This window comes from Pinus tabuliformis, chromosome 2_1 (genome assembly GCF_031772625.1).
Source record: "Pinus tabuliformis cultivar Carrire ecotype Pingquan chromosome 2_1, CPIR1, whole genome shotgun sequence".
Lineage (NCBI taxonomy): Eukaryota > Viridiplantae > Streptophyta > Pinopsida > Pinales > Pinaceae > Pinus > Pinus tabuliformis.
In genome coordinates, this window is record NC_142299.1 from 36,511,986 (window position 1) to 36,524,574 (window position 12,589).

At 40.3% G+C, this 12,589-nt stretch overlaps 1 protein-coding gene across 1 annotated transcript in view; it reads right to left on the minus strand.

Annotated features, from left to right (window-relative positions):
* Window positions 1–12,589, minus strand: part of ATGRIP (Golgi-localized GRIP domain-containing protein) — a 456,132-nt gene that overhangs the window by 364,601 nt on the left and 78,942 nt on the right. The window contains exon 6 of the mRNA XM_089402096.1: window positions 7,665–7,700. Coding sequence (XP_089258222.1) covers window positions 7,665–7,700 — 36 coding nt within the window. The remainder of the gene's footprint in view (window positions 1–7,664; window positions 7,701–12,589) is intronic.

Below are 12,589 nucleotides of genomic sequence, written 5' to 3' on the forward strand. Positions count from 1 at the left end.
TACTGGGGATTGAAGTTACTGGAAGTTGCTAGGTCGAAGTAGTTGGAGGTTGCCAAAGTTGTTGGAAGCAACTAGGTCAAAGTAGCTAGAAGAAAGTTCATTAAGAAGAAAGTTTGACTTGGTCTTGGATGGGTGTTGGTCAAGGATCATAGGTGTTGGAATTCGTCAATTGAAGTTTATTGTGGGTTTTCCTCTCATCATGGGAGGTTTTGGACCTAGTCAATCACCTATACCTTGTGTCGTTTTGTCTCATTGTTCTTTATTGTTTTGGTAGTTGTTTGATGATAAGAACACTAACTATAATTAAGTGAAAGAAGAAGCTAATCAAGTTAAGCAATATACAGCACAAGCAATTATCAAATAAGAGAAATCACCTAATCTAGTTGGCCCTAGATTTCTCAACATGGTATCAAAGTTGAGGTGACAAGACAAGGAAAGGCAGCTTGTAGAATGACCATCAAAAGAAATATCAAGAAAGGTCAAGGCATCAAAGAGGACCTCGAATCATCAAGAAGGATTCACAAGGGTCGAGAAATCTAAGGAGTATCAAGGAAGAAACTAAGGAATATCATAAAAGACCTCAAAACCCTAGCTCATCCAAAGAAGGGTTCCACACTTGACACGTTCTTAGGCAGCGCACGCATTTTACAATCATCATCTCAAGGAAAGGAAAGACCTCACGGACCCTACCTCTACTCAAACAACAACTACACATTAGAAGAATCTTGAAGTTTACGCATTAGCTGCCCCTAGATTTCTCAACACTCTGGTCTCATTGGACTTGTCTTAACCAAGGCTCTAATACCATGTTAAAATCTGAAAGTTCTATGCAGAAATTTAAAAATTCTTTCCAGAAAATTGAAAATTCTATGCAGAAAATTGAATGTACTTTGCAAAAAACTAAATGTACTTTGCAGAAAATTGAATGTTCTATGTTGTTACAATTATTTAAAATGCGGATTTCTTCTTCAAAACTTTTGAGATCAGCAATTGTAGATAGAAGAAAAACTTAAGGATCATATGAAGACAGTCAAGCACAAATATGAGACATTAAGATTTTGGTTCAATGACCAGGGCAAAACCTGTGAAAATTCCTAGTCCAAGGAACCCCTACTACAACAAATCTAAATCTGCTTCACCAACTTGATTTTTTTAAATTACATTCATCAAGTTATTATTCTGAATACTGAAGCAAATTACTTCTGCAGCCTACACTAATTAAATATTTGATCTCATGAAACAGAAAATAGAGCAAAGAACAAGATACATAGGAAACACTTATTTTTGGACATAATAGTCCCCGCAAAAACCCAATGCCGGAAAACCGGTGTAACAGCTTTGAGGGTTTTATTATTATTCAGGAGAAAAATCTGAATACAAATCTAGGATGCTCATCTAGCAATCCTTCACAGAGAAAACACCGGAGGAAAATCTGAGTAAGTTTTACCTCACTTCACCCCACAGAATTCCGGCTGATCTGGCACAAGATAGGCTAACCCCGACTATTTTTACGTCACCTCTTCTGCCCTTTGCGTCAACTTTCCCGATTGTTCCGGCAATTCCGAATTTTGCCTTCTGCGTCAGATTTCCTGGCTGTTTCGACAGTTCCCGGAAATTCTGGCTGTTCCCGGCAATTCCAGCTATTCCCGGTAGTTCCGACTTCTGCCCTTTGCTTCAGCTTTTCCGGCTATTCCGGCATCTCACCGGCTTTCTGCATGGAGGGAAACTCTTCCTCTGCGCTGGCCCTCCTGGCTCTACATCAAGGCTGCGTGGGCCCAAACTGGCCCAACGTTTGCTCTCCCGACTATTGCGCTGCCTCCACAAGTTTCTCTCTACCCCTCTGCCTGTATTCCTGAACTATCACTGCCCCTCAGTTGCAAGATCTCCCCAATCGATTTCCTCAATCTCTGCGTGTGTGTGTTCTCCAACTGACCCCAAGCCTCCCTTTATACTTTTCTTGTTGAGAAATCAACGACCGAGATTAAGTCTCTAATCAACGGCTAAGATTAAATTAGACTTGATCCTCGTCTCTTAGAAGCTTCTCACCCATATTTTCATTAATACCCATTAATATTTTAATTTTCCTAAGTTTAGACTTAGGAACCCCATTAAAAATATTAATTATTTTAATAAAATACAATCCGGGTGGAATTTCACCAAACGATTTCTGGGTCTTGGAGATCTCATGTGTTGTAGCCCCTCCACAAAACTTTGGAGCTAGAGCACATCCGATGCTACCCAAAAATCAACACTCCCTCTTATCGAGGAATGTGCTCTAGCAATACTTCCTAGCAAAAGTATCACACTGATCCACGACATTGGTCCTCTGCGTTGTTGATGCTCGACCTGCTGCCCCTCATCCACTACGCTGCTGCAATCTGTACTGCTACCCATGACACTGCCACTGTCACTGTTGCATCTGTACTGCAGCTCCCTCTCAATATGTTACATCATGCTACCCATAGCACTGCCACTGCTAACTGCTGCACTGCAACTCAGTTGCTAAGAAGTAAGCAACCGAAGAGTCACCCAAAAGCTGACATGCTGATGAGTCTGGATGCCCCTAGACATTGAAGCTACCTCTGCTGCTAATTTGTTATGACCCTCTGATGCTACTACGATGTTGTTGTATCTGCTCTGTGCCTCTTGCACTGCTGCAACACTCCACTACGCTGCTTTAGACTTTGGCACTCTAGCTCTGCCACTGTTGCTCCATCATCCCTCGCACTGACTAACTCCCGTCATTCTGCTATTGTCATTAAAGGCTCCCGTAGCCGTATGTGATCCAAGAGTTTGGGCACCTCAAGGATCCTGCCCTTATTTTGTAGTCCTCTCGACTACAGCTCAATATCGCCCCACCTCTTCTCTAGAGGTGCATGAGCACTCATGGCACAATCATCATCGTTGTCCCCTCCGTCAGCTTTCACTGGAGCAACCTTTGGGTCAAACTTCTCTTCTTTCTTTGCCCTTCTTCCAAGGGCACTGTGTGGGGAAATGACCCATTTCTCCACATTTGAAGCATCTGACTTTGGATATGTCCTTTTTCTTCTTCTTTTGTTGCCCTTGTTGTCTCGTTGATGCAAGAGCTACATCCTCCTCTTCCTCCTTCTTGACTCTGATCCTTTTGTTGTCGCTTCCCACCTTGGTCAACTGTCTGATCTCTCCTTGTCGAAGAGCTGCCCACATCTCCTCCCAACTGGAAAGAGAAGCCCTACCCAAGATGCTTTGGACAAAGGTTTCCCAGTCTTCAATGACTGCATTCAAGACAGTCCTGACGATAAATTCAAGATCTGGTGTAGCCCCTACGGAGGTTAGTTGGTCATGGATCCCTTGCAACCTAAGAAGGAAGGGATCGATTTCTTCTCTCTTATGCATCTAAAACTGCCTCAGCTGACACTCAAGCAACATCTTCTGCTGAATGGAAGTTCCCTCGTACAATGTGGTCAAGGCCTCCCACATTTCCCTTGTTGTGTCCTTCTCAGCAATATGTGGGATCACATGATCCTTGACTCCGTCCAAGATCATGCACTTCGCTTTTGCCTGAGCCTCCTCGTACTTCTTGAGAGGATCAACATCAACCAGAACAACGATCGTCTTCAAGGCATAATCCTTGATGCGTTTTTTGTCCAAAACTACTAGGATCGTGGCCTTCCAAATGACAAAGTTGGATGTTCCATCCAACCTGTCATGATCCCTCAGTGCATTAACTGCCATCGTTGCTCAAATGAGTGTCGAACAGGTTCTCTTCACCCTCTTTCGTTGCTGCCCCAACAAAACTCAGATTTGGATTTCTTTGGCGCTAGAAATCCTCTAAGGAACAAGATCCCTCTGAATTTCGATTTCCTTCACGGAAATCCTTCTACTAACAACTATCGAACCACCCCTCTCTAATCTCTCTTTGCTGCTACTTAGCACTGGATCTAGATTTCTTGGCAAGAAATCTTCTGAGGAATTGATTCCCTCTACTTTGCTTCTACCCCACTAGGTATTGTTCTGCACCAACAGAATCAGCACCCCACCAGCAACTCCAGATGAAGTCTGCGTTGCACCTCTAGCCTCTGCAACCGGAAAAACGAGACTCAACAGTCTTTGCGTTGGCCCAATAATCGTTGCACTACCCTCTGCCACAATAGCGTCACCCAATCAGGCTGACACGGGCTCTGCATGAGCCTCCCTTGGTGACTGCGTCACCCCTCCTCTGCTCTTTCGGCCAGAAATTGCGTCACCTCTCCTTGCATGCTCAAATTGTGTTGCACCATCTCTTAGGCAACTCCACATTCTCTCATTAATTGTATCAACACCAACAAGCTATCCACGAGGTTTCCTATACAAACAATATACATTATGCACCAACCCAAATTTCACTAAATGTTTAACCTTTCATCTTCTTGACAGGTAGCATGCCTTGATCGAATATTGCTGATCTGGAAATCCCTTCCATCAAATTCTTTGTCTTCTCTTGTTTCCAATGGATCTTCATATATAAAAATGGCCTAACATAGCTGAAGCTATGCCTTATTGAACCTCATGCTATAGTTGTTGTTGATCCTTCCAACCTTATCCACAACCACCTAATTTTCCCTTTAATTATTTATACCATACACATCATGTGAAGGTAACCTCTGGCATTTATATGAAAAACACCTCCTCTTTGGAATATAGTGCTAAGCCCAAGCTATGTCATTATACTCTCTTATCACTGCCACTTGTGATAAAATTAGAGCCCAGGCCCCAACTAAAACACCCATGCCCAATCACCATGCCACATCATCTCAAGCATAGTTTTAAAAACCAATCAGCTTGACCGGAAAACCAGTCAAACCAACCGATTCATTGGGTCACCGGGTCAAACCGGCCAAAAAACTCGGTTGAAGGGTCCATTTCGCCCAAATTTCACAAAAACTAGATCAAATCGGTCGATTTATGGTCAAACCGCCTGGTTCCATGCCAGGGCGTCTATAAACCCCATAGAAGGCAGTTTTGTGAGTTTTGAAGTTGTTTTGAGGGAAATTTGGGGTTGTTTTCCTCCAAAAATAGTCCCTCCAAGAAAAGCATGCCTACCCTCTCATTTTCTTGACACGTCTCAACCCTAGTAATGTTGGCAATTAATGGTAATGTTAAATTCTTAAAGTAAAAGGATGAAATTGTTTACTTAAAATTTCAACATTGCCATGAAATGACTCAGGAAGTTTGAGAGTTATTTCGACCTCAATGGATTTCATATGGATAAACTAAAAGTTTAGATTTCACTCAAAATTCAACAAACTTAATGGTTTTCAAGATTTCATGGTTTGGGGGTTTGCAATGTTTCCATTTGATTCTATCATGCGTGAGGGTATGAGATTGGCATTTGATCAAGGGCATGAAGCCTTTTAAGAACCTTGATCTCGGTGGCATTGATTGTTGAACTTTGTTGATGTTGGTGGTATTGATTGTTGAACTCCTCTACCATGGCCTTAACAAGATTGTACCCTTCACTCAAAGGAAAACAACTGGTTAGGCATGCTAATCTTTTTCTACCACAAGATAAAGTCGAGAAGATGAACCCTTCACTCAAACCAAAATCATTGGTTAGGCATGTTAAACCTTTTCAGTTTCTATCATGTTATAAAGTTAAGCAATCCAAGTCTGCAGACTTTGAGCTAGATGATGTTTATGTATCTCTTGTTGATGATCCCATTTCTAGTAGCGTTGAATCAATGATGACTTTCATGAGTGACCATGTTGATCAGTAATTTGTAGTTTTTATGTCTATTTTTGCTACTACTACTACTAAAGTTGTAGAGGAGTCCTCAAACATTGAGCCATATTATTTATGTAGCTCAAGTTGATGATCTCTTGTCCAGTAGTGGTGATGAGTTTGATCATGATGACGAGTGATCATGTTGTTCATCACTGATATGTAGACATGTAGTAGGTCAGTGGCCCCATAGCTTAGAGCATTGTTTTCAGACTATAGAGGCCAATTAGAGCCTCATTGATTATGTATTTTGGTGATGATATGTATTGCACTCGATGCCATTTTGATATATTCACCTTTACATGGTATATGGATGAGCAAACCTTGCATATTTTCTCTCTATTGGTTTGGAATCATGATTTTAAATCTTAAAAATAGTTTTTTTTTAATAAAAACTAATTATTTCATGTATTTTTTTATGACCAGTTCATTGAGATCTAACCAGTCTCGATTTGACCGGTTCCGGATTAAAACCCGATTTATTAGGTGGACAGGTCCAATCACAAGTTCCGGTTTTTAAAACTATGATCTCAAGGCCCCTTGTCAATTCCACGTATTAGTCCACCTTGGGTCCCACCTACTTACAATCTACCCACGTGGCATATGTTGGTTCTTGCAGTCTATTGACCCAAATAGTTGAGTTCCCCGACTCCAAAGATCCTCATGCTATACTAACGAGCCCCTCATGGAGTTCCTTCAATGATCAAGGGGGGAAATCCCCTCAACACCCCCAACTCCACAAGACTTAGTGTCATCGAGCTTCCCATGGGAAATCCACCATCTTGGAGTAGGACAATACCTGCACTCCTTGATTATGAAGGCTACTGACACAATGCAATCAAGCTCTTCATGGGAGTCCCCAAATATCAAGTAGGGCAATCCCTCAAAATGATTGTTACTAGAGAGACAATTATGCAATGTAGCCATGTTCTTTGTGAAGTTCCACCAAAGAAACTAGGGCAACCCCTCAACACCCCGACACTATAGGATGGTGGCACAATCCCATCGGGCATCAATTGGGTTTCTCCCAACATCTAACTATGACGAGTCCTCAGCACCCCCATTTTCAAAGGACCTCAATGTCGTCAAAGCTTCCAAAAGGATTTCCCCCCCACCCCCACAAAAATAAAAACAAAAAATTCTTAATGCTCCAAAATACTCTAAGTCCAAAAATCCTCCTCTAAGGCAAAGAGAACGTGGAACACTTAAACAAATGTAGTAATAATGGTTTTTTTCTCCTTGGGTCATATAATTGCCAAGTTTCATTCCCAAGTACTCCAAAATTTTGTACATGCCAACTCAAGCTTTAACAACCCAAGAAGAGAATTCCTAGATAACTATAAGGGATGACGAAGTGACTTGTCCACAAAAGGTGATCTGGAACTAAGAAGCCTCTTGTTGGAAATTTGAGACACAACATATCCAACCAGTTGTGAAGCTATGAAGTAACACAGGCCTTCTTCCCCTCTATATGTCAATCTAGTAAATCATGATCGAATTAAACAAAATTATCATCTAAAATTAGGTCTAGATACGAAGTCTTGAGCATCTCATAAAATCAGCGATAAAAAAAAATTCCCAAGTTCATGGTCCTCCAAGACAAAATCTCACATCATAGAGAAAAAAAATTAAGAGAAAACTTGAAATTCTGAATACTCAACTCTGTATCCAAAGTCAGCACTTTGCATATATAAGTTCTTCAATGACTAGCAAAACAGAGTTGGGTTGCACAAAAACACAATTTTATGTTCTTATAACGATTTCAGAATTAGAGAATAGTTTTAATCCTGGAAAGAATGACTGACAGACGAATTAAACTTGTTCCATATAAATTCCAATGCATCAAATAGTTTCCTAGCAATATAAAAATGTTTCAAACATGTAACTAAAGAAGCAAACATAAAGTCTATAGAAAATTTAGTACCTGACTACGCTGTGACACAGCAGCTTCTTCCTCTAGCTGCCAGTATAAAAAGAATAAAATCAGAAACGAACCACAAACCTAACCGGCTTGATATTTACTTATCATGCAAAATGTTAGATAAAAAGAAAAAATAATTTGACGACCCTACAATTCCCATTTTTCTAGGCACAAGAAGTTATTAGAATGAACAATCTAACCATGATTCCTTGAATCCTTGCACCCAGATTTCCACAATATGAACCAGGGTGAGTCGCCTGAATGAATGAATACATTTGTATTGCTAACACAAATAAATATATAGTGGTATAAAACTGGTTCAATTAATAAAACACAGCAAATTCTCAAGAATTTGATATCTGATGAATTTCATGTATAACAAATCAATAACAACCCCAAAAGATAGCAAGTCGGACAAGGAAACGTGTATAACATATCAATAATATGGCCAAAGGCAGCCAATGGGACAACGATACAAGCAACCTCTGTCAAGAGTGAAACTATGTCACTCCCAGATCCCAATTGGATCCTCAACCATTTGAAATGGTAAAGGTTATTTCTCTAGTTATTTTGTGCCTATAACATATCAATAATATGGCCAAAGACAGCCAATGGGACAAAGATACAAGCAGCCTCTCTCAAGGGTGAACTATGTCACTCCTAGATGCAAATTGAATCCTCAACCATTTGAAATGGCAGAGGTTAATTCTCTAGTCATTTTGTGCTTAAGAAACCTTCCAAGCTTGAAGCATGTATTTATGCCTTGATAGAAGCTAACGAACGTCATTGATATTGGCTGTGGAAAAGAAGATCTGCGGAGATTTAGTCAAGTGGAGGTATGGACAGAAAGCAAACTGATCTTGTTGCTCCACACTCCACACAAAGAATGGGCAAAAGGTGAAAAAACAATTAAGAAAAAAGGTATGTGGATCTTTGGTTGTGTAAAGGTACGTGCTAACTCCACACTCTGCAACAAAGACTATGCCATGCAAGGCATGCAGAGGTTCACCTATAGAGCTTTGGACGAAAGGGTGGGGAGATTGATGCTCCATGTCCCGCATAAGTTAACAAGGCACAAAGGAAAAAGCACCAAGCCATAAATTAAGAAGGGTAAAAGAAAAAGGATTAAGACCCGCAGAGACTAGGCCATGTGAAAGAATAGGTGAAAGTCAAAACAGAGTGAAAGAGGAATGGGCTAAAGGCCTATGGAGCATGAAACGTGCTTCGCTGCAAAGCAAATCTTCTGCCTTATAACAAAACTCTGGGAAAATATGGATAAAGAACCATAAGGAGTTAAGGGAAGAGATTACACAATAATGTCAGGCTAAGACAAGAATTCAAACAGAAACTCAAGCAAGAGAATGTTGAAATTCTATGGCAAGTGTAGTAGAATACAATTTTTTGCCTGATAATTACTTCCTAATGATTTTCAAACAGTGTTTTGATGCCACTATATACAGAAAATTTCAATAGTAAATGCAACGGAAACAGTGAAGATCATAGAAAGACAGCCATGCACAATAGAAAAACTTTTTCATCTAGGAAACCCAACCTTGGGAGAAAACCCGGCAATCTTTCCCTGAGGAGAAATTGTCTATTCAGCAAAGTTACAAATCAGAAATTGGTCTAGAAATCTGTGCCAATAATCCAAGTCAAATGTCAGTCAAACCTGGTCAAACAGTTGTAAGTCAATGCTGGTCAAACCAGTCAAAACAATCAAAAGTCAATGTTGGTCAAACTGCAGTCTGCGGTCAAATTCGCCCCTGCGTCAACTCCTGTGATCAAATCCGCACGTGCAGCCTGCAGTCAGCCTGCAGTCAAACCCACACGGGCGGCCTCCAAAAACTAGTCAAATAGTTCAATCAACTATGGTCAAATTTGCCTTCTTTTTCACACATGCAGCTGGTCAAAAAGCTCGTCCTTCTTTCACACGTGCGGCTAGTCAAGCTGCTGGTCAAACTTGTCCTCTCACGCATGCGGCCAGAAAAAGATAGAAATGGTAAAGATGATCTTCAGTAACAGATGTCTCCTTGGACCAATTTCTCCTCCACTAGAAAGATTTAATGAGCTTGCTATGTTGATAATTTGCCTCTCACGTGCTATCTATTTATATAGAGCTCTAATGTGGAGTAGAGACTCATCAAGGTGGCTTCTCATCACAAGAAACCTCTTCACTAATGGGGCCTACATCACAACTCAACATTAGACTAGAATTGTTTACCCCTCTATTGGGTGAAAAACCTCAATCAATAAAAAATTCAAGCCTACTCTATAAAAAAATAGATCACTCCATCCCATAGCACAATGTGAGCATCGTGGGCCATTTAACTCTAGCCAAATCAACATGGCCCCATGGGTAAATGTATCAATCTGCCCTAGTCAAATCTGTTGAAAATGTAACTAGCGTTGGTCTTCATAACATAATTCAAATGTACTATTGATGTATTTATTACATTCATTATTACTATTGTATTTCTAGTCAAAGCATGTTCTTCATGCTTATAGAGTTTATTAGTCAGAAAGACAATTCATTATGAGTCAAAGAATGTAATAGAGTCAAAGTCCCATTTGGACTTTTGTAAAGAAAAAGAAAAAGAAAAATATTGAGCCAAAAAGGTCAATTTGTCATCCAGAAGACCAAGTCGGCCCTCTTGGACAAATCGGCCTAAAGAGGCAGCTATTTGACCTACTGGACATGTATAAATACAAGGAGTTCGACCTCATTCACTCACTCACCATCCACATCAATTTTTGTGCCAGGATGACACGAAAAATCAGCAAAGTCAAAGGAGAGAGGAGGTCAAAGGAGAGAGAAGACGAATTGACTTCTGCCTTAGTTCTGCTCACACGAGCGAATTTGTCTAAGGTATTGCAAGCCTGAAATTTCAGGGGGCCAAAATTATAGGGGCCGAAAATTCAGGGAGGCTGAAATTTCAGGAATTGACCAAATTTCAGAAGTTTGACCAGCATTGACTTTTATTGACTTTGACATGTTGAAGAGACTTGGAGGAGGGTTGACTTGGAGTCTTTGTGGCAGTCTTGGTTTTGGTCTTGGGTCTTGGGTATCTCACTTTGATCTGATTCTATAAGAAGAGGAATTTTGGGATTTCCCCTTTGTGGGGTTTTGCCCGGATTTGGAGTCTAACTTCTTGTGTTCTTTGTCTATTGTGATCTTCATGTTTTATACATTTTTGGTAATTACTTGAGGAAGAGAACATAAATTGAATAAGAAACCAACAAATATTCACAAGTAATCATCAAGTTAAGATAAACCTACACTAATCTACTAGCATCTTGGTTTCTAACCATGGTATCAGAGCTAAGGTGATGGAAGGGCAGCTTGAAGATCACTTTTTGAAGAACATAAATTTAATAAGAAGCCAACAAACATTCACGAGTAATCATCAAGTTAAGAGAAACCTACACTAATCTACTAGCATCTTGGTTTCTAACCATGGTATCAGAGTTAAGGTGATGGAAGGGCAGCTTGAAGATCACTTTTTGTTGGCATATTTGAAGATACCTCTACAAAAGTTATCTCCTTCTCCATACACACTTGCAGCAGTTAGACATGAAGATCATCATCTTTGACGCAGCCATCATTCAAAGACATTCTTAACAGTTGTTAGTTTATGTTACATCAGATATGTTCTAGCCACGAAATTTGGTGGAAAGGCTAGAATGCATGAGATCTCCAAAACCCAGAAATCATTTCTGGAAATTCCATATAGAGATGACTTAATTAGATTATTAACCAATTTTTTAAATGTTCCCTAAGTCTAAACTTAGGAAAACTGGTTAATTAATCATTTTTTTAGGTCAAAGTGAGAATAGTCTAGAAACTCACACAAATCGACTTCGAGATGATCCTAGTGTTGATTTTTGGTAGCATCGGATGTGCTCTAAGCCTCAAAATTTGCAGGGAGGCTAAGACACATGTATGCCAGAATACCCATAAATCATTTTGGGAAATTCCACCCGGAGACAGTTTTATTAAAATAATTAATTATTTTTAATGGGTGCCTAAGTCTAAACTTAGGAAATTAAAATAGTTAAAGGGTATTAAATAAACTGGGGGTGAAACTTCTAGAAGAAGACGAGGATCAAGCCAAAATGATCTGAGCCATTAATTAGAATCTAATCTGGGTCGTTGATTGATCAACGAGAGGATTATAAGAAGAGGCTTGCCGGGCATTTGGAAAAAAATATCGAGTGAGAGATCAAGAGATCGATTTCTAAAGAGAGCAGCGTAGCAGTTGCCGGAAAGTGGTCGAGGTGACTTCTTGCAGTTGGGGCAGAGATAATTTCCGGAGGAAGTTTTCCTGATCCGAAGAGTGCAATGCAAAGAGGATAGAAAGACGTCTAGAGAGGTTGACACAGGGCCACACAAAGCTACGTTGTGGCAAGGCAAAGCTTTTGAAGGAGTCTAAAATTCTGCTGAGAAACAGTCTGGATCAAGTGTCAAAGCCGAAGTGTGAGACCGAGAGGATAGAGGGCCGAAGTTTCTAACCAGCAGAGGTGCAGCGCAGTCCTAGCAGCAGTGACGCAGTGACTACGTGGGTGTGACGCAGTACTGCGCAGAGACTTAGCAAAGGCTCATCTCCAGTGCAGATCAATGCCGGATTTTCTAGTGACAGGGTGAGATCATCTCACAAGTTTTTGTCCAGTTAAATCTCTGTATAGGGTTGCTAGTTTGGGCATCCGAAGAATTGTACTCAAAAATTGTTGCTTAATAATACAAACCCTCAGTTGTTGCATCGGTTTTCCTACATTCGGTTTTTACGAGGACATTGGTCCAAAAACAACGGTGTCTCTTGTGTGTGTTATTTCTTTCTTGCTTAGATTCTTGTTTCCGCATATTATTTAAGTTGTGAAGGCTGCAATTGTATTTATTTCGATGTTTACCGTATAATACTATAAATAACTTG